Genomic DNA, 21,880 nt, shown 5'->3' on the forward strand with positions numbered 1-21,880 from the left:
TCAAGTCTTGCAGAATTACGGCTTTTTAAGACTCCACAGATGTAGATAGTGCCCTCCCAGCTCAATCATACGGTAAATGCTCTTTGCGAGAGCTCTCTTTGAGGAGAGTTTAACTTCTTGGTCTGTTCAGTTGGGAGGATTTCAGTAGAACTGTGTCAGAACTCTGCACTCTAGAAAAAGCAGGGAAGGTAGGACTGTATATTTTTAGTGCTGGGTGCCAGAAAATTTCAGAGTTTCCAAAAGGACACATTCATTTTTTTTCCCCAGATTTGTTGAAGAATAGAGTACTTGCTTGTTGAAACCACCTGATGTGTTACTAATGTTTTTGTAGGTTTTAAAGGTAAAACAGTGCTATGATTCAGATTCCTATTCAGTGCCTTAATATTTAGTATAGAAAAAGACAGCTAGAAGACATTTGTGTATCCTCAACACTTACTGCTGTTGCATTCTATACATTGTTTATGACACAGTTCTGATTGATGTCCACAAATGATTAAATTCTTTGCCAGTGGTAAAAATCTAGTAACTTTCAGGGCACTCAATTTTTACCTGAAATTTTCTTTAATACTTTTTTAACAATATGCTTTACTTATAGCTGTTTCTTTGTTTTTGATGTATTCCTCCTGCATTCCTCCAACACCAGCTCCTTTACTGTTGTAGACACAGTATGTCTTCAAAATATACCTTTTTAAAAGGTCTGTATTGTGTTTCAGTCCCTGAAATATATCCTTGGTTATTTTCTTGTTTTATCTCCCCATGCTAAATGTCAATGCTGTCTTAACCACAAAGAATGAATTATGTCAGCTCTTTTCCTTCTTCCATGTTTCATTATTATCCTAATTTAAATATTTTGATTATCTCTCCATTAACCATCTTGCTTACTTCTGTCCTCTTTGGTCCTCTCTGTTTAGTGAATGGTGCTTGTGGGGTTGGGTCTGAGCCTTTTTTTTGAGAGAATACCCTATATTGGGGATTTTGGTTTGCTTGTCTTCATCTTCCTTTTTGTCTCTCATTTTTACTTTTTCCTCTTCTTACTTGGTTACTCTTCCAACATTTTCCCAGTCTTGGCATTGTCTTGTCTTTCCTTACACCAGGATGTAGCCTCCCACATTCAGGGCACTCCCTTGTCCTATATTTGTCATTTATCATTGCTCCTTTCAACAATTTTCTCTGGATGTGTTTACTTATCCAGAAGATGTTTCTGTGCAAAGCTTACCCTAGAATATTCATTGTGAAGTGTTGGTTAAATCTTGCATTGAAAAAAATAATAATAATCCCTCTTGATTTTCACATGTTCCATGGTGGTTTAGTATTTCAGCTTTGTAGTTTTCACGTTTTTTTGCCTCGCATTGCATCACTAATTGCTTTGTTACACATTACTTGCACTGTTAGCATTTCTTGCCTTAAATTTACTGTAACTACCTTCATCCTTCCCTAGATTCCCTAGCTTATGAGTCAATGTTTTTCCACAGTCTGCCCAGTTGTTTCAAGAGACACATCAGTTTCAAGTTAGCATCTTAAAGGCTTACTGGGATATGCTCTTATTGATAGTATTATAATTTATTTCTGCATAAGAGAGGGTTTATTTGAATTGCTGTAATGGGACTTTTTCATAATGAATAAATTCTTCATGTTTATCAGGCTGTGTTATACTCCACTTATAATCTACAGGGATTCCTAAATCACACATTTTTTTTCTTTTTTTAAAGCAGACAAAAATTCAAGTGTTTTAGAATAAAGTTTATTGGATGGAATAGGTGAAGGAACAAATAAATTCCATTCCACATACAGTCCTCATGCTCAGAAGGCGTATTACCTTAAATGATAATTCCATTTTTAAAAAATGGTACTCTTACATGTCTTGCACATTTCTTTATGCTTCAGCATTTATTCAGTCTGTTACTTCAGAATTTTATAATGATCCTCCTAATGGTCCATTGGAAATATGCCACCATTAACTAATGTATTTCCTTTATAAGTATTCATTTCTGAACCAGACTAGTAGGGCTATCAGAATAATATCAGTTCTCACAATGCTATGAATGAGACTAAACTGAACACAGTAAGTAAGATTTGAGTCATAAAGTACAAATAAGGAGTAATCCTTGTTTCTTGTGGAAATGGAGAGTTTAAGTACTTGCTTTTGTCAAGCATAATGATTGAATTTGATGTTCAGTACCAGCCATATCAAGCAGATGGTAATAAACTTCTTTTATGGGGTTACTGTTAGGTTTCTTTTTATTTCTGTAGAGCCTCAACTAAGAAGAGGGTTTCACTCCATAAATGGAAGGATAAGCAGGTGTCTTCCTCTTTGAAAATAAGAGCTAAATTAATCAGACAAAGATCTGAAGGTAAAGAACAAGTGGCAAAACTGCTTCTGTTGTTCTGTGAAGCAAGTCCCTCTTTTCACAGGAGTAATGTAGTGAAAACATTTTACTCTTGATGTAAAGAAAGGATCCAAAAAGCATGTCTCAGCCAGTTGGAAAATACAAGTACCCCATGTTACCATGCATGCCCAGGACAGTATGAAGCTTGTTGGCAGACTAACTGTGGTATGACAGGGCTTTTTCTGCTGTGTGTGTCCTGGGCAGAGGCAGGTCTCAGCAGGAACACGGAACTGTGAAACCATGTTCTGTGTCAGACTCCAAAATGTCTATCTAGTTCTTCCCATAGCAATCTTTCTTCACTTCTTTAAAGAAACAGTTTGTGGCATCCCTCTAAGTCTTCCTCCCATTGACCCAACTTCTAGCTTTCCAATAGTAAATCTTCTCCACCAGGCAGTGCCTTCAGGCAGGTGACCTACTCAAAGCCTCTTAAAGTGTCTGATGTACAGTGGAGTTTGAAACACATACAATTTGCTACTTGCCTTTAGAAATTTATCTGTGAGATTTTCACATTCAGATTTTAACAGATATTTTACTTTCCCATACGGTTCTACAAACGTGGTATAATTGCAGTATTTTAATAGTCCAACTACAGAAGTGTCTAGACAGCACCATATGTATTTCAGTCAGGCATGGAAGTATTATTGTCCCATTTTTATTTCTTTGGCAGCTGACATTCTCCTGCTTTGCAAATTCACAGAGCAATGGTTTTAATAGAAGAGCAAAATACTACATTGCAGTAAAGATGTGTACTGGTTATAAATAAAAATCTCTACTACTAGTTCCTCTGTTTCAATTGCTGTTAATTTCAGGGACCTTTTTAGCTCTCTGAAACTTTTGTGAATAAATGAGATGACAAAACATAATTATAATTCAGTTATGCTAAATATTTGTTTTGGAGCTTGACCACCAGAATACAAAGCTGTATGTTTTCACTTGCATCAAAAAATATTTCTGAAATAAAATACTTGTTTCTATCTCAGTGAAGCCAGAAACTGAAACTGGAAACCGAAGAGTAAATGACAGATATAAATGATGCCTTGTCAAGTCTTGAAAAAGGCTAATGAAACCTTGCAGCTGCCAAATCTGACTGAAACCAGTGGCCTGTGAATCTCAGTGTTCAAGGAAAAAAGTCAAAGATAATCCAGATGTTCCCAAGCAGAACACTTTGCTGTACTTTTTCATCCATTTTCTTTCTGTCCGTATGAACTAAAAGAATTACATAACTGAAATTTGTTTTAGTACATTTTCTGGAGGTCATTATTTGACCTTGCAGCCCAGAAAGGCAACCGTATCCTGGGCTGCATCAAAAGGAGCGTGACCAGCAGGTTGAAGGAGGTGATCCTGCCCCTCTGCTCTTGTGAGACCTCACTTGGAGTATTGTGTGCAGTTCTGGTGTCCTCAACATTGAAAGGACATGGAACCGTTAGAACAAGTCCAGAGGAGGGCCACGAGGATGATCAGGGGACTGGAGCACCTCTTGTATGAAGACAGGCTGAGGAAGTTGGGGCTGTTCAGCCTGGAGAAGAGAAGGCTGCGTGGAGACCTCATAGCAGCCTTCCAGTATCTGAAGGGGGCCTATAAGGATACTGGGGAGGGACTCTTCATTAGGGACTGCAGTGATAGGACAAGGGGTAACGGGTTAAAACTTAAACAGGGGAAGTTTAGATTGGATATAAGGAAGAAATTCTTTCCTGTGAGGGTGGTGAGGCACTGGAATGGGTTGCCCAGGGAGTTGTGAATGCTCCATCCCTGGCAGTGTTCAAGGCCAGGCTGGACAGAGCCTTGGGTGACATGGTTTAGCGTAAGGTGCCCCTGCCCATGGCAGGGGGGTTGGAACTAGGTGATCTTAAGGTCCTTTCCAACCATAACTATTCTATGATTCTATGATTCTGTGACCTCCAAAATAATTTGATAATTTGCTAAGCACTAGCACGTTATTTCTGTCTGTACTCATTACTTTAAAGGTGACTTTTAATTTATCAGATATCTGCCATTTTGAATCACAGGATTGGTCATGTGAAGGAGGTTTCTTAGAAGGTTTCTTTTGGCAGTCTCTTTATAGTCTTCCTGAAGTGCTTTTCTTTTGGCAATGCATAAAGTGAATCTTGAAAATCAAAAGCAGATTTGTACATAATTCTGGAACTGACTACCTTTTTAGCATTTATTAGTGCTGATTATTGTGTTGGCTGATGAAATATTCTAAGCTGGAGAGTTGTGAATAAATCTTGATTTAAGTGTGTTTTGAAGAGATAGTTGATATTTTCATTTGTGGGTTTGTGTTTGTTTTGCTGCTGAGCACATATTTCATTGTTAATCAGTTAAGTCACCTACTTAGTGGCAGCAAAATAGATAAATAGTCACATAAAATCACAAGCAAAAGGGGGAAAATGTGTCTTTATGTGTTATAAGTCATATAGCCATCATTCTCTTCTGAGAAAGAGTGAAAACAGATATCCAATTTGTATTTTACTAAATCAGGACCCTGTATGACACAAAAAAAAATGTTAAAAAGTGAATTGGTACCCTCAGCCCTTTCAAGTAATAAGAATCCTACAGTTTTTAGTTACATTTGTTTGACTTTTAACTCAATACAAATTTATCATATGCTGTTGGATTCAGTCCAGACTTCTGTAATTGTATATGGCCTGTGGAAAATGAAAAGTATCCATTCGAGTAAAGAGGGAAATATCTGATAACTTTGTCTCTGTAATTAGAATATAGTAGAATACTTAAGCAAGAAGACTATTTTTTCAGAAAATTGTTTCAGAAATGAGGCAGTAATGTCTTGTGTTCCGTTTCCTCTTAACTGATTCTTTTCCCTTGGTAGGTTTTGATTTTTGCTTAAAGCAGAGTAACTTTAGACCTGGTTAGAATTCAGGCATACATTATTTGAATAGATATATGCTTCTGATAGTCTAGAAGATGAGAAGTTGAGGTTGTATATTAACAGCTTTGAACCCAGATATTTACACAAGGAAAACAGTTGTTTTGGAGAAAATTGAGGGGGTGGAAAAGGAGAAACTATTTAGAAGTGAATCAGTTGCCAGTGAGAAGGTATCTGGAGAGTGAATATGACAGGAGCATAGTTGCTTTTACTCCTTCCCCCAAATCTTTTCCTAGGATGTAATGTACCCTTAATTCTCACAGAATAAGGGTAATTTTTCTGGTGTTCCCTAATTAGTACTGGTTACAGTTCCCTGTTAGTACTGGTTACAGTACTAAGATCTGGCATTAGTTTGTTCCCTTGCCTGAGAAAGGTTTATGTAACTACAGAGCCCCTAGAAAGCTAAAGGTGATGTGAGGTGCTGCTGTCTCATATGCTGTGATTTGGTACATATGGTCTCAATATATGGTTCATGTCCTGTTGACTGAATAGGTGTGGTAAATCCTTGCTTATAGATCTGGTAAAGAGCTGAAAGGAGATGGGTCTGCAGAATCGTCAAGACTTGCACAGTTCCAAGTGTTTTGAAGAAGGGGCTTCAGTCGCCCCTAGATCAACTCAGTGGACGGACAGTTGCTTTAGCCCAGGAGCCAATTTGCCCATATTCCGTGTTTCTGGTATTGCTTCCCATTTTTATTTAGATCCTGTATTCTTTCTGATCTTCCAGTTTCTTGAGACTCTGCTGTGATTTTGCGCTGGTTCTCCACTTGTGCAGACACCTAAACTCTACAGTTTCTATCTTAACCTTACAGAGCTGAATACAGTACCCTGCTTCATGCTGAGTGGACTTTGGTAAAGTATGTTACCAGAAGTCAGTCAAACTTGAGTAGCTTTTAGTAGGAGACAGATGAATGGGAGAGTGTTTAGGTTATAAATTTTTCATTCAGATCAGTGGAAACCTCTTACTGATTTGAATGGGCCATAAACTGTGTGTGTTAGGAAATCCTCTGAGCTCTGTTGAAAATTGACTGGTGGTTTTTGGAGAATTATACAATGTGGGGATGCTCTGGAGTGACAGGACTTTAAACTTGTGTGAGAAATTATCAGGTATTAATTGATGTAAATTATTCACATATTTCAATAGATACAATTTGCTTACATAACATTTTGTAGGGAAATCTCTTTATGCATGGTTGACTCCGTGCTTTTTCTATGGCTATGTCACTTAGTTTTTTGAAATATACATGAATGATTTAATTTCATGTAAAAACTGTCTATGTATAAACGTAGGCAACCATCCACAGAACTATTGTCTCCAGCCTGCTAGGAAAATAATTCACAATGTGCGTATACAGGGCTGTGATTGCCAGAGCCTGCCCGTGGTGACAGGTGTTGGATGCTGATCTGCTAATTTCTGATCAGAAACAATGTGGTAGGTTGATGATACAATTTGGTCACTGGAGGCCCAGTCTTGATTTCTGTTTATAAAATGGATGTCTGTGTTTACTGAAATAGTTAAAAAAACAGTAGATATGTTTTCAATTTTTAAAAATTTGTCATAGAAGTATTTTAAGATGAAAATACTTGTTTTCTCATTGCCAACAAAGAAATGTTATCTGTTATCTGTAATTAGGCTCACAGCTTAACGTAAAGGCTGAGTGGTGCTCGCTGAGCTGCATCATTGGCCTTATTGTGGTAAAATGACCGATTTTGTTTTACCAGCTGTGACTTTGGAGGCAGGCTGAATGACAGGGAACACATAAATAAAGCTTGACAGATTAAAATATTCTAGCACAAACCCATGTGTGTATCATTCAGAATTCAGCAACAGTTCTTGCTTGATAAGCTTGCTAATGTCTTCATGTTCTAAGGAACACTGTGCTTCTGTATGGGGTGTCTTGTACAGGCTCGATCCTGCAGTCTTCACAGAAGCAAAATTCCAACTGAAAAACAACATGGCCGTGGAAAGCACTGAATATGAGGGTAGAAAAACTCCTCACAAGACCAATGCATCTGCCTAAGAAAACAGAGCATGTAGTTCTGTGACTAATTATGAATTACAGAAAGGATAAAAGGAAAAAACACAGAAAGTTGGGAAATAAAGAGTTGATTACTCATCTTGCATGAAAGAGGACATTTTCAAAAGATAAGCCCAGTTATACCCACTTTTTCTAATAATATTCATATCTACTTCTCACAATTTCAATCACTTATAATAGAAAATGAGACTGTATTGTCCTTCAGCTTCTTATGTATGTGGCAAGGAGGATTGAAGGGTTGCATGCAGAGCATTCTAATTTTATATGAAAAGAGTAGAATAAGTTATGTTGGCAAGTTAGGAATAATGTGTTCTGAGTACTGCAGAAACAGCCAGATGATGGTGGACTGCTGTGATGTTGGCTGATGCAAGTGTACAAAAGCCATAGAACTTGATGTATTGAATTTAATATAGTCTGGAATCACAATGGCCCTAATTTTGGTCTTTGAGCTGAAGTAGTGAGGCATTTCAAACTGCAAAAGACCTGCAAAAAAGCTTAAAGTGCGTTGCTCTTGCATACCTGGCTTTTAGTGTCACCCTGGAACTTGAGTTTGAGTACTTACTGCAGAAGTCTACCTCTGAAGGTGCTATGGAAGGCATGGTGTTTTTTGCTGTCACCATGAAACAGTTTGTGGTGCCTTAGGCAAAATGAAGGGAGGAATTTGACCCTCTTATGCCCATTTCTGAAAATCGTTTATGGATGTGATGCTAGAAAAGGTGAGCTGACTTGGTACTTTGTAGTTAAGTAATGTTTTTCATCATATGGAACCAATGTGCTTCACAGATGCTAATGAATTAAGGTTCTGGTCATGTTTATCTGCTCAATTTGCAGATGAAGCATCAGTTTGGTGGCTTAATTAGAGAAGACCACTAGTTCTAGGTTTTTACTACAAAGGCACAAAGAATAACATATCTTCTGTCAACAAATACAGAAGTATCAATATCAAGCTCAGGAAAACATCAGTAGATTTATAGATTTCTTAGTTCTGTTGATTTGGCTCAGCCACCTGTAAGAGAGTAACTGTCAGTGAAAGCTTAGTAGCTTAGTAATTTAAACATATTCTATGTGGTTAAAAACATCACTTTCTCCATTAATAATTAACCTGCAAATGACTAAGTGTATTTCGTGAATGGCATTCTCTCTGCTGGTCTGTTCTTCCATAATGAAATCCCACCTCTTTCTCTTATTATATTTGCAATTAATGTGACTATCTCTGTATCTTTTTTCAGGATATTTCTTGTGAGATTCTTAATAGAGTCTCCAAACCATATGGGTTTTGTAAGCCCTGTTGTTACTAGATCAGTGTGAACACAAGAGACAAAGCTACATATTCATGAATATGTAAGCTTTTGAAAAAGCAAATTTCTTTGCAGTGCAATTCAAAATTTCACAGCAGACAATCTGTAGATGGTGCTGGTATCATTCTAAAGAGAAATACGCTGTACTTCACATTACAATAAAAAATAGTTCTTATCAGAATCCAGACTGTCAGATAGAGTATCATTCATGCAAAATAAAGACTAAAAAGGTATCAGAACCCCAGCTGTCTGTCCTCTAAAGCTGTTTGCAGAGTTCATGCATGTGGAATGTTTGGACTGATAATTGTTTTCATTAAAGAGCAAGAGGTTTCTAAAGTGTTTCTAAAGGTGTGAGGTTTTGGGGGTTTTGTTTGGTTGTTTTGGTTTTGTTTTGTGGTTGTTTTGTTTGTTTTTTTTTCTATGGGACTATCACTAGAAATACTTTCCTATGGTTATTTTTATGCTTGTTAAAAAACAGATTCTGTGATGTGCAAGAACATCTGAGGCTGGTAAATGGAAGACAGCTCTGAAATGTTACTGTAATATAAAATAGCCAATCACATTTTTTTCCTAATGATAAATTTGATAAGCAATGCGCAGCTCAAACATTCTGTATTTTTTTCATTTCATGAAGAAAATTGCATTCCCTGAGTCCCCTGTAACAAAAGAGAAAATTAGTAATATATCTCAGGAAACATGTCTACCCTCAGTGAAATTAGATGTCTGCATTTGTTTTGAATAGCTACAGATGAACAAAAATGGTCCATCTCTTACAAAGCCACATTGTAATTTTTTTAAAACCATTTTGTTTGGATTTTTGAGGGTAATTGTTAAATGGAACTAGTCTTTGAATGAATATTCATGAAAAAATCAAGACTACTAAGCAGATCAGCACAAATTTACGTTGTTTCTGCTACTTGCCTTTTTGTTTGTGAGATTTTCCAAGTAGTGTCATGCTGTGGAACATGGCCCTGGTATAAATGAGGTGATTGATGGTACAATCCAGAATGTTAGTGAGTTTCTGTCATAGAATAAGTCTTGTGATTTTTTTTTCTGACATTTCGGTAATGCATGACCCTTTGCATTGAGCCCTCAAATGCAACAAAAGACAAATCATTAACGTTTCATAAAACACAAATTTAATCTTAAAAAGTTAAATAGACTTCAGTACTTCTCAAATCTGAAGTTGCAGATGAAACCTCCGAAAGATAACATAGTATAATATAACAGGAGATCTGTGAACACTTCCTGCTATAAGTTGGTCCGCTTAAATTTGAGTCACTTAAAATTTGGTCCACTTAATATGACCTATAGGCCTTGCTCTGTATGTTTGTGTATTTAGCTGTTACAGTAATACTCATCAAGGAAAGTCATTTCATGTCAGCTAACATGGAACTTAAAAGCCTTATGGAAGGACATCTTACATCTTTACATAGTGTAAAAATACTGTCTGTTTAATGTGCCTTTAAGAGTAACAATGATTTTTAACAGTTGTAGAGTTTACAATGTCATCTCAACTGAATACAGTTTGAAATCCAGACTGAAAATCGTACATATTGTTGACAGTTTTGTAGTTCTAGTGATGAAGATATCAATTCTCACAAAAATTGTGGTCAGAATCAGTGATCTAGGGTAAAGTGGTGTGATGGCTAGCTTAATCTTCCAGTAGCAGTTGGTCCTTCCTGAATCAGGATGAATTGAAAGGGAAATGTTGTGAAGTGCACTGTGAGCTGTAGGGACTACCAGCTTCAAAGGTATTGGCATAAAAGAGGAATCACTGAATGATTTGGATTGGAAGGGACTTTAAAGATGATCTAGTTCCAAACTCCCCTGCCACGGGCAGGGACAACTTACACTAGACCAGGTTGCTCAAAGCCCCATCCAAACTGGCCTTGAGCACTTCCAGGGATGGGACATCCAAAACTTCTCTAGGCAACCTGTTCCAGTGTCTCACCATCCTCACAATAAAGAATTTCTTCCTTATATCTAATCTAAATCTACCCTCTTTCAGCCATTCCCCCTTGTCCAATCACTAGGAAAAAGTCCCTTGGAAAACATCCCTCTCCAGATTTCTTGTAGGGCCCCTTTAGGTACTAGAAGGCTGCTCTAAAGTCTTCCTGGACTCTTCTCCAGGCTGAACAAGCCCAACTCTCTCAGTGTCTCTTCACAGGAGGGGTGCTCCAGGCCTTTGAACATCTTTGTGGCCCTTCTCTGGACTTGCACAAGGACGTCCATGTCCTTCTTGTGTTGGAGGCCCAGAGCTGAACGAAGTACCGCGGGTGGGGTCTCACCAGAGCAGAGGGGGACAATCACCTCTCTCAACCTGCTGGTCACGCTCCTTTTAGTGCAGCCCAGGATCTAGTTGGCTTTCTGAGCTGTGCGCACACACTGGCGGGTCATGTTGAGATTCTTGTCAACCAGTACAAGGATATGAAAAGAGGAACACTCTTACTGAATAAGCAGCAGCAGGAAAAACCCAACAGGTGTCTGAAGGGGACACAGACAGTTTGAGCATTTTCTCCCTAGTGGAATAACTATCATCTTTGTTGACTGTGCAATAATTCCAGTAAACATTAACATTTTAAACCCCAAAACCTTGTGTTTTCTTTTCAGAAATCCACCTCCTACTTTGCTACATCCTGAAAAATGGTGCAGAGGATTCAACCATTTCATTTCACAGTGAGTTGTATTTTCTTCTAAAACCACCTTATCCAGCAAGGCCTACATGCGTCAGCCTGAAAACAGAATTCATTTATGGAGTTTTTGCTTTTGCAGGGTTTTAACTTTTCACAGACTCTAGACCATGCTTCACTTTTTGAAAGCTATACAGCACAGTTTGATCTTCTTACATAATTTGCTTCACAGCTTCTCTGAAGTGTTTAGTTGATTTGCTCCTTGCTTTTGATGGACCTGGGACAGATTTATAAATATACCTGATGTCTTTGATGGTTTTGCAGTGAAATTTTGTGTCAAGGAGAAAAAAAGGTTGATGAAAATGACTTCTTAATTTAACATAAGAATTTAAAAGACAAGAAAGAAAAAAGTTGCCTTTTTCCACTTTACTAATAGTCAGTAGGTTGCATGCCCAGTATGTGTAACTGAACACTAGTTGTACCAAGAGTGTAATATGTTACCTAGACTTTACCAAATTTCTGGATGCCGCTGTCACTGAACTAAAATATGCTTTTGCTTTAAAAAAAGTAAACCAATGAAACTAAGAAATTACCATTTAGTAGTTGTTAGCATTGTATTCAGAAATCTTACAGCAACTTGTATGAGTGATTTTTAGGGTTCTTCAGGATTTTATTGTGACCTATTACAGCCTAAACTGTTTAACATTGGGAATCATAATATCAAACCCATGGGAAGTTTATGCTGATCAAATAACCAGATACTTTGAACACCGCTTGTCAGTGTTGACTTTTCAAGATAGGTTTGAAAACATGCACATCTGCATTTTGAATCTGTTTTGTTCCTTAATGTGTCTTGTTACTTGTGAAGGAGTACAATATCCCTTTCCGATATGTTTTTCTATCAGTTGTGTAGTAGTGTGTTGCCATTTTAGGAGAAGTTAAATTGCAAATTTTATTAATAATATATTTGTATTTACTATGCTGGTCTTTAATCAGGCAGGACGATGAGGTACACTGTAGTGGCTGGTCTACAGAGGAAGGTCATTACTGTCATTACACAGAATCTTTTCCAGCATAGGTGGTAGAAGTGTATTCCTCTAGAGCAGATTTACCCTAGTTCTGTTTCTCCATAATGCATGTCCTTGTTTACGCAGCAGTGTACATGGTGATCTATGGCAAAATCAGTGTTTAATTACAAAAGTCACTGGGTGGTGGATGACTTCCATTCTCTTATAGAGAAACTTTATTTACACTATTCATGGACTGTAGCCTATGTTCTGGGGGCTCTAACCCTGGTGGGTTATATTCCACTTGTGCTTTAGAGAGGTAGTACCCCTGGTAAATAAAATTACATTCTTTTTCAGAAACATTGTGCATTAACCTTCAGCACTGTTATACAGGTTTTTGTTTCTTGGACTCTCCCTGTTTAGAAGTCTCTACTGAGCTTGAGAGCCATACAAAAAAACTAAGTTTAACATTTCTTAACAGTTGTTCAGTCCTTTAATTCAGCATGCGCTGTTCATGAAAGAAGTCATACGTGAATATTTTTATGGCTATGCTTGTTTTTAATTTTGTCCCTTGGGTTTTTGATATCTTCAAATTATATATTTTTAATCACATTGGTTTTTAATTACTTTTGCTTAATTACTTCCTCTCACCAGGAACATCTGCAGGTTCTCAGATCTTGCTTCTCATTTCTGCAGTAATACGTACAATGAAGTAAGGAAGTATGCTCATATGCAATTTCTTAACATGGAGAAATGAAACAAAATAAATATGTTGGGTTTGTAGCTACATTTAACAGAACACTGAAATGGAATTCTCTGACATTGCTTCATTCTCAGACATGCGTTAGTAGAGTTGTTATGATGCAGAGGTTGCAAAATATTTTTATGGGGGCTTGGCTTTACATTACTGGATTTTCTAGAAAAAAAAATAATGAAACATTGAATCATACAACTGCAAACCTTTTAGCCATTACTGATAATTGGCTCATTTATATGCATTAACTATGCATTTATTGATGTCCACCTTGTGACAGCTTAGTTAAGATAAATTAAAAGCAATAATTGTATAAATTCCATACTGCCTTTTATCCATATGTTAGGACCTTGCCTGATGTTTCTGTCACCCTTGTGATGAGTGGTTAGCTTTCAAGTAATTTCATTATCTACCTCCTTCCTGATGGCTAACATCATTTGCATAACAAGCTTATCTGGTTCAAGTTGTGGCCAGACCAGTGTACTGACAGAAACTGAGCATGCAGCTTTGCCTAAGCATACTTTTGACTTCAGTTCTGTTTGCACAATAATTTTATTTATGACAAGACTGCCAAACCTTGTCATTGTAGCTTTTTTTCACCCCACATTCTCAGCCCTTGAAATGCCACTGCCTGAAGAGGCATTTTTGTTATGTGTTCTCTCACATATTATAGAAATTTATAACATGTCTAAGTGTTAAGCTTCAATGTGCTTTTGTAGGTAATTCTTTAAACTGTTAAAATAGTAATCATATATTTTTTAGAAATGAAGTCTCTATTTTTAACTGTGATTCTGCTGCCCCAAGAGATACAATTTTCACACAACATTTTGAAGTCCAGTGCATTATTTACAGAATCTGAATGGAGAGTCAAGATAGTTCTTAGCTTGATGAATTTGTTTCTGTTCCCAGCATTGTTGACCTTTGCTTGAGATGAAGACTGTAATGTGTTGTCTTCCTAAGGACTTTTACAATGAGATAGCTAATCTGAGTTAGATATTTTGTTTAAAAAAAAAATAAAGACAACACAATTTCAGCTAAGTCATCTCTGGCAGCAGCCTGGTTTTGTATTTCATATCTGCTGAGATAAGTGCAGCACAGACTTTTAAAAGGTCAGTAAAATTCTATGTATGTATAATTATCTGTACTGGCCATGAAGAACTTAGCTGCTCCACTAGAGCAAGATGAGAAAGAATTAATTATCTGTTTATCCACATATTAATAGGGTTTAGCATTCCTATAAGGGCATGTAAACAGCTACATCAGTTGGAGGATTGGCTACTAACCTTCTTTACCTATGTTTATATCTCTTGAAATAAAATCCCAGTTTTGAAGAGTTCACCCTATTCATTGCCCGTGAATGTTTACGAAGCTTTTTTTTTTTTTTGTAGCTACAGCATAGATGACATTGCTAAGATAACAATTTCTTTCCACCAGCATTTTAGACATACAGTGCTTTAGACTTAATTTGTAAAATAATACAGGCTGTATGTTATGAATGTATACCCCCGCTTCACTAACATTATCTCACATGCCACAGATAATTTTCTTGGCAGTTTAAACCTTGGCTGTTCTCTAGGGGTAGATAGAAGAGTTAATATGTTCTAGGAACAGAATAATCTTTATTTACATTACATCACAAAATGTTAATTTCAATTAAAATGAGCAATGGTATCTCCAGGGACATTCTCCTTTTAAATTTATTTAACCAATGATTAGCTATTATGGTTCTTTGAATTCATCAGTCATTCTTTAACTGGAGGGAATAAAAATTTAGCAAATTCAGGAAGTACAAACGTCAAAATGTGATGTTACAGTACTTGCAGTCAGCATTTATCATAAGAACATAACTTTTGTTTTAGCAATGACATTGCAAATACAATACAAATGTAATTTTTAGTCTTGATAAGCTCAATTTTTGTACTCAATTTAAACACAGCCTTACAAGCTGAATTTCATATTGATGAGTCTACATTCAGAGTTATTCAATTAATAGATCATCCAGATTATCTAGTTTTTAAGTGCTCCATTTATATTCAAGTTCTCTGAATACAGACCAAATTTTTTCATAGTCTAAACAATAGTTTAGTGACATTCTGTTCGTATTACACAAAGAATATTTTACTGTTTCTGTCACAGAGAACATGGTGTGTGTTTGACAGAACTCATTAATTTCACTGTGTCTAAGAAGAGGTTTGCAAATGTCAGAAAGATTCAGATTGCGAGGTATAGTACCTGACAAAAGATCTCCACCGCTTTTGAGTACTGTGTGAGATATTTTATACAGATGAATGGGCATATGTAATGGATACAATTATCTTAGCTTTCTAATGAGCAGTTTTAGTAAAAACCTACAGCTTTATGTGGAGGTGAGAAATACTTGGGCGCGTTTGAAGTCCTGACCCTGCGAAGGATCATGCTAGATTTTACAAATGTCATAGTATCAAGATCTTTCAATCAGTAAAGTATACTGTTGAGATCCTTACCATTAGTGATAAGCACTCATTCTTCCCTTGGTTCTCATGGTTTTTGGGTTTATTTGCTGGCTATTCTGAGTCATTAAGTATTAATAGTAGTAAGGAAAGTGCAGTGAGAAAGACATGTATCCATGGTGGAGTGACAAGTCCATTTGGGAAGCATTAGCAATTCTAGGAATAGTATGCTGCATGGAAGAATATAGTATCAGAGAGAGCATGTGAAGTAATTGTCTGATGAGACAGTTTCCTTATTCCCTTCTTCAAGCTCATATTGTCATTAAGTGCTAGTATTTCAGTTTCTCAAGTAGTCCCTACCTATTGCTCTTTCACTGGGATGGTTTTTAAGCTTAATTCTAAGCTTAGAAGCTTCTAGAGTTCTAATATTAATATCATTTATTGGAAGGAAAGCCTGTTATAATTGGTGATGCTTGCCATCTCTGTGCTTTACTTGAAATGAAATGTGAAGGCAGGATGTCCTGTCAGTCATCTGCACTTGTAGAACAGAGACGAGATAAATTTCTTCTTCTGCAATTGAAGAACCTTACACAAAGGGTACCTTGCTAGAAGTCACTCAATAATCAGCAGCAGAGCTGGGAATGAAGCAGCCCAGCATACTTCTAGATTAAGGGAAGCTTCAGGGAGCACAGATGCGCCTGCTGTCCCCTTGTGGGCCACAGGGTGTATGCGTCAGGTCTGTCACACAGTAGCAGGAAGAATGTTAACTGCCGGGGGACTCCCAGCTAGTACACTTAACCTGATCTCATCTGCCCAGGTGCTTGTGAACTTGTTAAAATGAAGATGTCATAGCATGGCTGAAGTTGGGGTTTCAAAGCAGAGAGCATCAGGCAGTCAGCTTAGCAGAGTATAAGTGAGAAACTTTTCCCAGCTGCTCTGTGATTATAGCAAAATGAACCTACAATTGCCCTTTTGGTGTCTGTCCTTATTTACTGGAAGATAGGAAAGAATGCACTAAACCCCAAAGGAGAGAAAAATATCTCTGTCCTTAGCTGCCTTTCCAGCTATGACATAAAATGTAAAAGAAAAAAACTGTCAGTATCCTTTCCTTATGTCCTACTTTCTCTATGCTCCAACTACCTCAAATCAACTGCATGCTGTATGTAGTGTCAAAGGGAGAATGTTTAGCACAAATGCAAAACACTTCCTAATTAAAAGTTTCAGTTGTAAATAAGGTTCTAAAGGCTTTTTGTGTTCCAGGGTCTTCAAGGACAGGCCAAAGAAACAGAGCAGACCCATGCCTGATAAAAGGCTAGAAACCCCCAATTTCATCACACAATAAATCCCTAGAATTGTTCTGACTGAATTTCTGTTGTCTCTAATAAAAATCTAAGGGTTTCAACATGAGCAAAGTCTGACCTATTCTGAGTGCTGTAAGAAGTCCCACTCCATAGAGTTTCCCTTGTTTTTTCTCCAAACCATGTATATATATAAATTGTTGTGTCTGTTCAGCTCAGAGGAGGCTGGGAAACCTGTTATGATTTGTTTTAGTTGTACAAGAGGTCGAGCTATTTACTACACTTAATCTTACAATTTCTGTGTGAGTGAACCTTTGTTAGTTTTCGGATGCATGCTCTAAGTTAGGATGCTTGATTGTAAAAATTAAACTGAAAGAGGATTTATTAAGAAAACAGGTGCTGATGACATTTCAGTGTTAGAGTATTTCTCTCACTGTTTGCTACCAAAGGGCAAATCAATAATGATATGAATGTGTTCTGACCATCAGAATTTATATTATGTATATGATGATTGAGTACTTTGTCATAATTCAGTCTTTCATCCTGATATCTGACTGTAGCAGAAGGAGCAGTAAAATCCTTGTTATTTATCATGGGATGCTGGTTCAAGACCAGAGACCTATTTAAACTATATATATACCCTTTGTGCCCAGCATTTGTTTTTTTCCAAAGGGGCAACTATATATAGTTCTGAAGATAAGGTTATTTGTATCCTATATGTCCTGTTGAATTAGGACTGAAAACAGAAATGCTGCTGGCAAAGCTGTCACAGTTTTTAGTTCATCTTTGAAAACAAGTGACCTGCAGCAGTGGGGGGGATGGGCAGGCCTGGGAATGGGAAGCAGGAAAGCTTCAGGGAAGCAGGGAGGCTTCAGGGAAGTAGGGAGCCACAGCCCTGCATCATTATTACAAATGTAATTCATAAAATGTCTTCTCCACATCTCTGCTGCATGCTACTGACCAGTGTTTGCCACAGCACATGTGGTACAGAGGTAGGAGGAACAGACAAAGCAATTGTTAAGAACAGAATCTTTTAACCACTTAGAAAACAATCTCAGAGACTGTTATTTTTCCTTCCTTGACTGGAAAGTTTCAGACCTTATGTGCCTGGCCTAGGTGATCTTGCTTGTCAGTGTCTGTCCTTCCATTTCTCCAAGCAGGGGTGTCAACCCAGTTGAGGTCATGCTCTTGGTTTAATTAATCTTCCACCATGAAACAACCTTCAGAAGGTTTAGATAGGAGAGTATGGGGAGGGAAAAAAAAATGAATCTCAAAACCCAGAGACTACCTTCACCCTGCTTAGGGAGAGGATGAAGAGAATATGACCTTCTGTGATGTTCTAGATCCTCAGCTGAGCTGTCTCTGCCTTTGGAGAGATCATGGTAACTGTTTTTTCTGCAACTGGGAAGACGGGAGCTCAGCGTCTCAGGATGACCTGAAGTCCTGTTCAAGACCCTGGAAAACTTTTCTATTCCAATAGGAGAATCCTGGAAAGATTCCCCACTGCTAGCTAGGCAGCAGGTAGTTGTGCAAGCAGAGAAGTATTTGGAGGGCAGGGGAGAGTGGTGTGGAGCTGTTTGAGGAGCAAATGATTGGAAGAGCACCCTGATGGGCCAGGGAGTGGCAGAGAGATAGGGACCTAGGGACCGGAGGAGTGGCAATGAGAACTTTATCTAACTAGTTGCTGAACAGATCAGAGACTTTGCCCAGAGGCTGCAGTGTGGATTCTCAGCTCTAATAAATAGTTTGATACAGAATCATGCAATAGTTAGGGTTGGAAATGACCTTAAGATCATCTAGTTCCAACCCCCCTGCCATGGGCAGGGACACCTCACACTAAATCATGTCCCCCAAGGCTCTGTCCAGCCTGGCCTTGAACACTGCCAGGGATGGAGCATTCACAACTTCCCTGGGCAACCCTTTCCAGTGCCTCGCCACCCTTACAGTAAAGAACTTCTTCCTTATATCCAGTCTAAACTTACCCTGTTTAAGTTTGAACCCATTACCCCTTGTCCTATCACTACAGTCCCTAATGAAGAGTCCCTCCCCAGCATCCTTATAGGCCCCCTTCAGATACTGGAAAGCTGCTATGAGGTCTCCACGCAGCCTTCTCTTCTCCAGGCTGAACAGCCCCAACTTTCTCAGCCTATCTTCATACAGGAGGTGCTCCAGTCCCCTGATCATCCTCGTGGCCCTCCTCTGGACTTGTTCTAACGGTTCCATGTCCTTTTAATGTTGAGGACACCAGAACTGCACACAATACTCCAAGTGAGGTCTCACGAGAGCAGAGTAGAGGGGCAGGATCACCTCCTTCAGCCTGCTGATCATGCTTCTTTTGATGCAGCCCAGGATACTGTTGGCTTTCTGGGCTGTGAGCACACATATGTTAAGTTCCTCATTGACAAATACCCCCAAGTCCTTCTCTGCAGGGCTGCTCTGAATCTCTTCTCTGCCCAGCCTGTACCTGTGCCTGGGATTGCTCCGACCCAGGTGTAGGACCGTGCACTTGGCATGGTTAAACTTCATGAGGTTGGCATCAGCCCACCTCACAAGCGTGTCAAGGTCCCTCTGGATGGCATTCCTTCCCTCCAGCGTATCAACTGAACCACACAGCTTGGTGTCATCAGCAAACTTGCTGAGGGCGCACTCAATCTCACTGTCCGTGTCAGCGACAAAGATGTTGAACAAGACCGGTCCCAACACCGATCCCTGAGGGACACCACTCATTACTGGTCTCCAGCTGGACATTGAGCCATTGACCACAACTCTTTGCGCGTGGCCATCCAGCCAGTTCTTTATCCACCGAGTGGTCCATCCATCAAATTGATGTCTCTCCAATTTAGAGACAAGGATGTCATGTGGGACAGTGTCAAACGCTTTGCGCACGTCCAGGTAGATGACATCAACTGCTCTACCCCTGTCCATCAGTTCTGTAGCCCCATCATAGAAGGCCACCAAATTGGTCAGGCAGGATTTCCCCTTAGTGAAGCCATGGTGGCTGTCACCAAGCACCTTGTTGTTTTTCATGTGCCTTAGCATGCCTTCCAGGAGAATCTGCTCCAAGATTTTGCCAGGCACAGAGGTGAGACTGACTGGTCTGTAATTCCCTGGGTCATCCATTTTCCCCTTCTTGAAAATGGGGGTTATATTTCCCCTTTTCTAGTCGTCGGGAACTTCACCTGACTGCCATGATTTTTCAGATACGATGGACAGTGGCTTAGCAACTTCATTTGCCAGCTCCTTCAGGACCTGTGAATGGATTTCATCAGGACCCATGGACTTGTACATGTTCAGGTTCTTAAGATGGTCTTGAACTCTTCTACAGTGGGCCCAAGGTTTTCATTCTCACAGTCCCTGTGTCTGCCTTCCAAGACTTGGGTGGTGTGGTCAGAGCCTTTGCCAGTGAAGGCTGAGGCAAAGAAGTCATTAAGAACCTCAGCCTTCTCCAAATCCAGGGTAGCCAGTTCTCCTGACAGCTTCTGGAGAGGGCCCATATTGTCCCTAGTCTGTCTTTTATTTGCAATGTAATTATAGAATCCTTTCCTGTTATCTTTCACATCCCAGTTTAATTCTAACTGGGCCTTTGCTTTCCTAACTTGGTCCCTAGCTTCCCGGACAACATCTCTGTACTCTTCCCACGTTGCCTGTCCTTGCTTCCACTTTTTATAAGCCTCTTTTTTTCCTTTGAATTTTCCTCAGCAGCTCCTTATCCATCCAAGGAGGTCTCCTGGCCCTCCTGCTGCACTTCCTTCTAGTTGGGATGCCACACTCCTGAGCTTGTAGCAGGTGATCTTTGAATATCAACCAACAGTCTTGGGCCCCCCTGCCCTCTAGGGCTATATCCCATGAAACCTTACTAAGCAGGTTCCTGAAGAGGCCAAAGTCTGCTCTTTTGAAGTCCAGGGCAGTGAGCTTGCTGCACGCTCTTCTCACTGTCCTGAGGATCTCAAATTCGAGCATCTCATGATCGTTGCAACCAAGGTTGCCCTGGTGCATCACATTTCTAACGAGCCCTTTGCTGTTGGTGAGCATGAGGTCAAGCATGGCACCTCTCCTTTTTGCCTCCTCTATTACTTGCAGAAGGAAGTTGTCTTCCACACAATCGAGGAACCTCCTGGATTGCTTATGCCAAAAAAAAATATAAAAAAATTATTAAGGAATAATTTCTTCCAGATATTAATGTCTGAATCTTTGTGCCTGTAAATGGTAAACAGTGATGAGGTGTCTGGTTGGATATTTGATATATGAGACAAAATAAGTTCCAGTCATCCACTTTCATCATAAAATGTAGTATTCGCAAAATGTAATAATTGAAGAAAACAAAATACTGGAGATAAATCATAATGCAACTAAGCTGTAAGTATTGAAGCTGCTTGGCTTCTTTTTTTCTTCAAGAAAGTACTTGTGGCCAAATGGATTATAATAGATCTGAAAAGAAATAACTGCTGCTGCTCTGTTTAGGTTTGGCTGCAACAGTGAATGACGTTAGTAATTGTTTTCTATTTCTGAATGCACAGGAGACTTAGACCACCATTGCAGTTCTCTTGAAATCTATTTCTTTCCACTTATTCGTTAGTAAATATTAGCTCATGAATGCTTAACTGATAAATATCTCTTCATTTCAGTCATCTGATTTGCTACTTGCAAAATGGCAGTTTACATTGTTGAGAGGTAGCAGTTCCAACAATGTTATCATCCAAATGCAAGCAGCCAGTGAATTTTTAGAGGCTGTCTCAGACAGGCCTGTGTGTATGGGAGTCTGCTCTGATCCCCTGCTAATAAATGCTTCATCTTTGCCTGTAATTGAGGCAGAATGGAAATGGTACTTAGGAGCCTGGCTGTGAGATTGCAGCAAATGGCTGCCGCCTATGTTTAATGTAGTGACACTAATGAATTCTGAGAATTAATTTTCAGCTAAGAAAGCATGATGGGAGATACTAGAATTTAAAATTAGGTAATGGATTGACTTTCATTAAAGCAAACATGTACAATGTTTGTTTCTTTTTCAGTCTCTACTTACTTAGCCTTCATGTTATTTTAGATCAAAAAAATAGCAGACCAAATATTGTCATGTTTTCATCATACCTTAGATGAAACCCATCTTGTAGTAGATTTGCTCAATGCAAGACACTCTCACCACTTTTTTCTTTTTTA

At 38.7% G+C, this 21,880-nt stretch overlaps 1 protein-coding gene across 2 annotated transcripts in view; it reads left to right on the forward strand.

The window, feature by feature from the left end:
- MYO3B (myosin IIIB) overlaps positions 1-21,880 on the forward strand; it is a 206,582-nt gene that overhangs the window by 66,017 nt on the left and 118,685 nt on the right. The window contains exons 8-9 of one of the 2 annotated variants that reach the window (XM_057423760.1): positions 11,219-11,284; positions 11,399-11,522. In XM_057423760.1, the coding sequence (XP_057279743.1) occupies positions 11,219-11,284; positions 11,399-11,405 (73 nt within the window). In that variant the 3' untranslated portion in view covers positions 11,406-11,522. Of the gene's footprint in view, positions 1-11,218; positions 11,285-11,398; positions 11,523-21,880 lie in introns of those variants that run through there. The other variant, XM_057423759.1, reaches the window with a different exon arrangement.

The sequence above is a fragment of the Pezoporus wallicus genome, unplaced genomic scaffold, assembly GCF_028554395.1.
Source record: "Pezoporus wallicus isolate ANWC-B61680 ecotype Strahan unplaced genomic scaffold, APGP_CSIRO_Pwel_v1 contig_1181, whole genome shotgun sequence".
In the NCBI taxonomy this organism is placed as follows: domain Eukaryota; kingdom Metazoa; phylum Chordata; class Aves; order Psittaciformes; family Psittacidae; genus Pezoporus; species Pezoporus wallicus.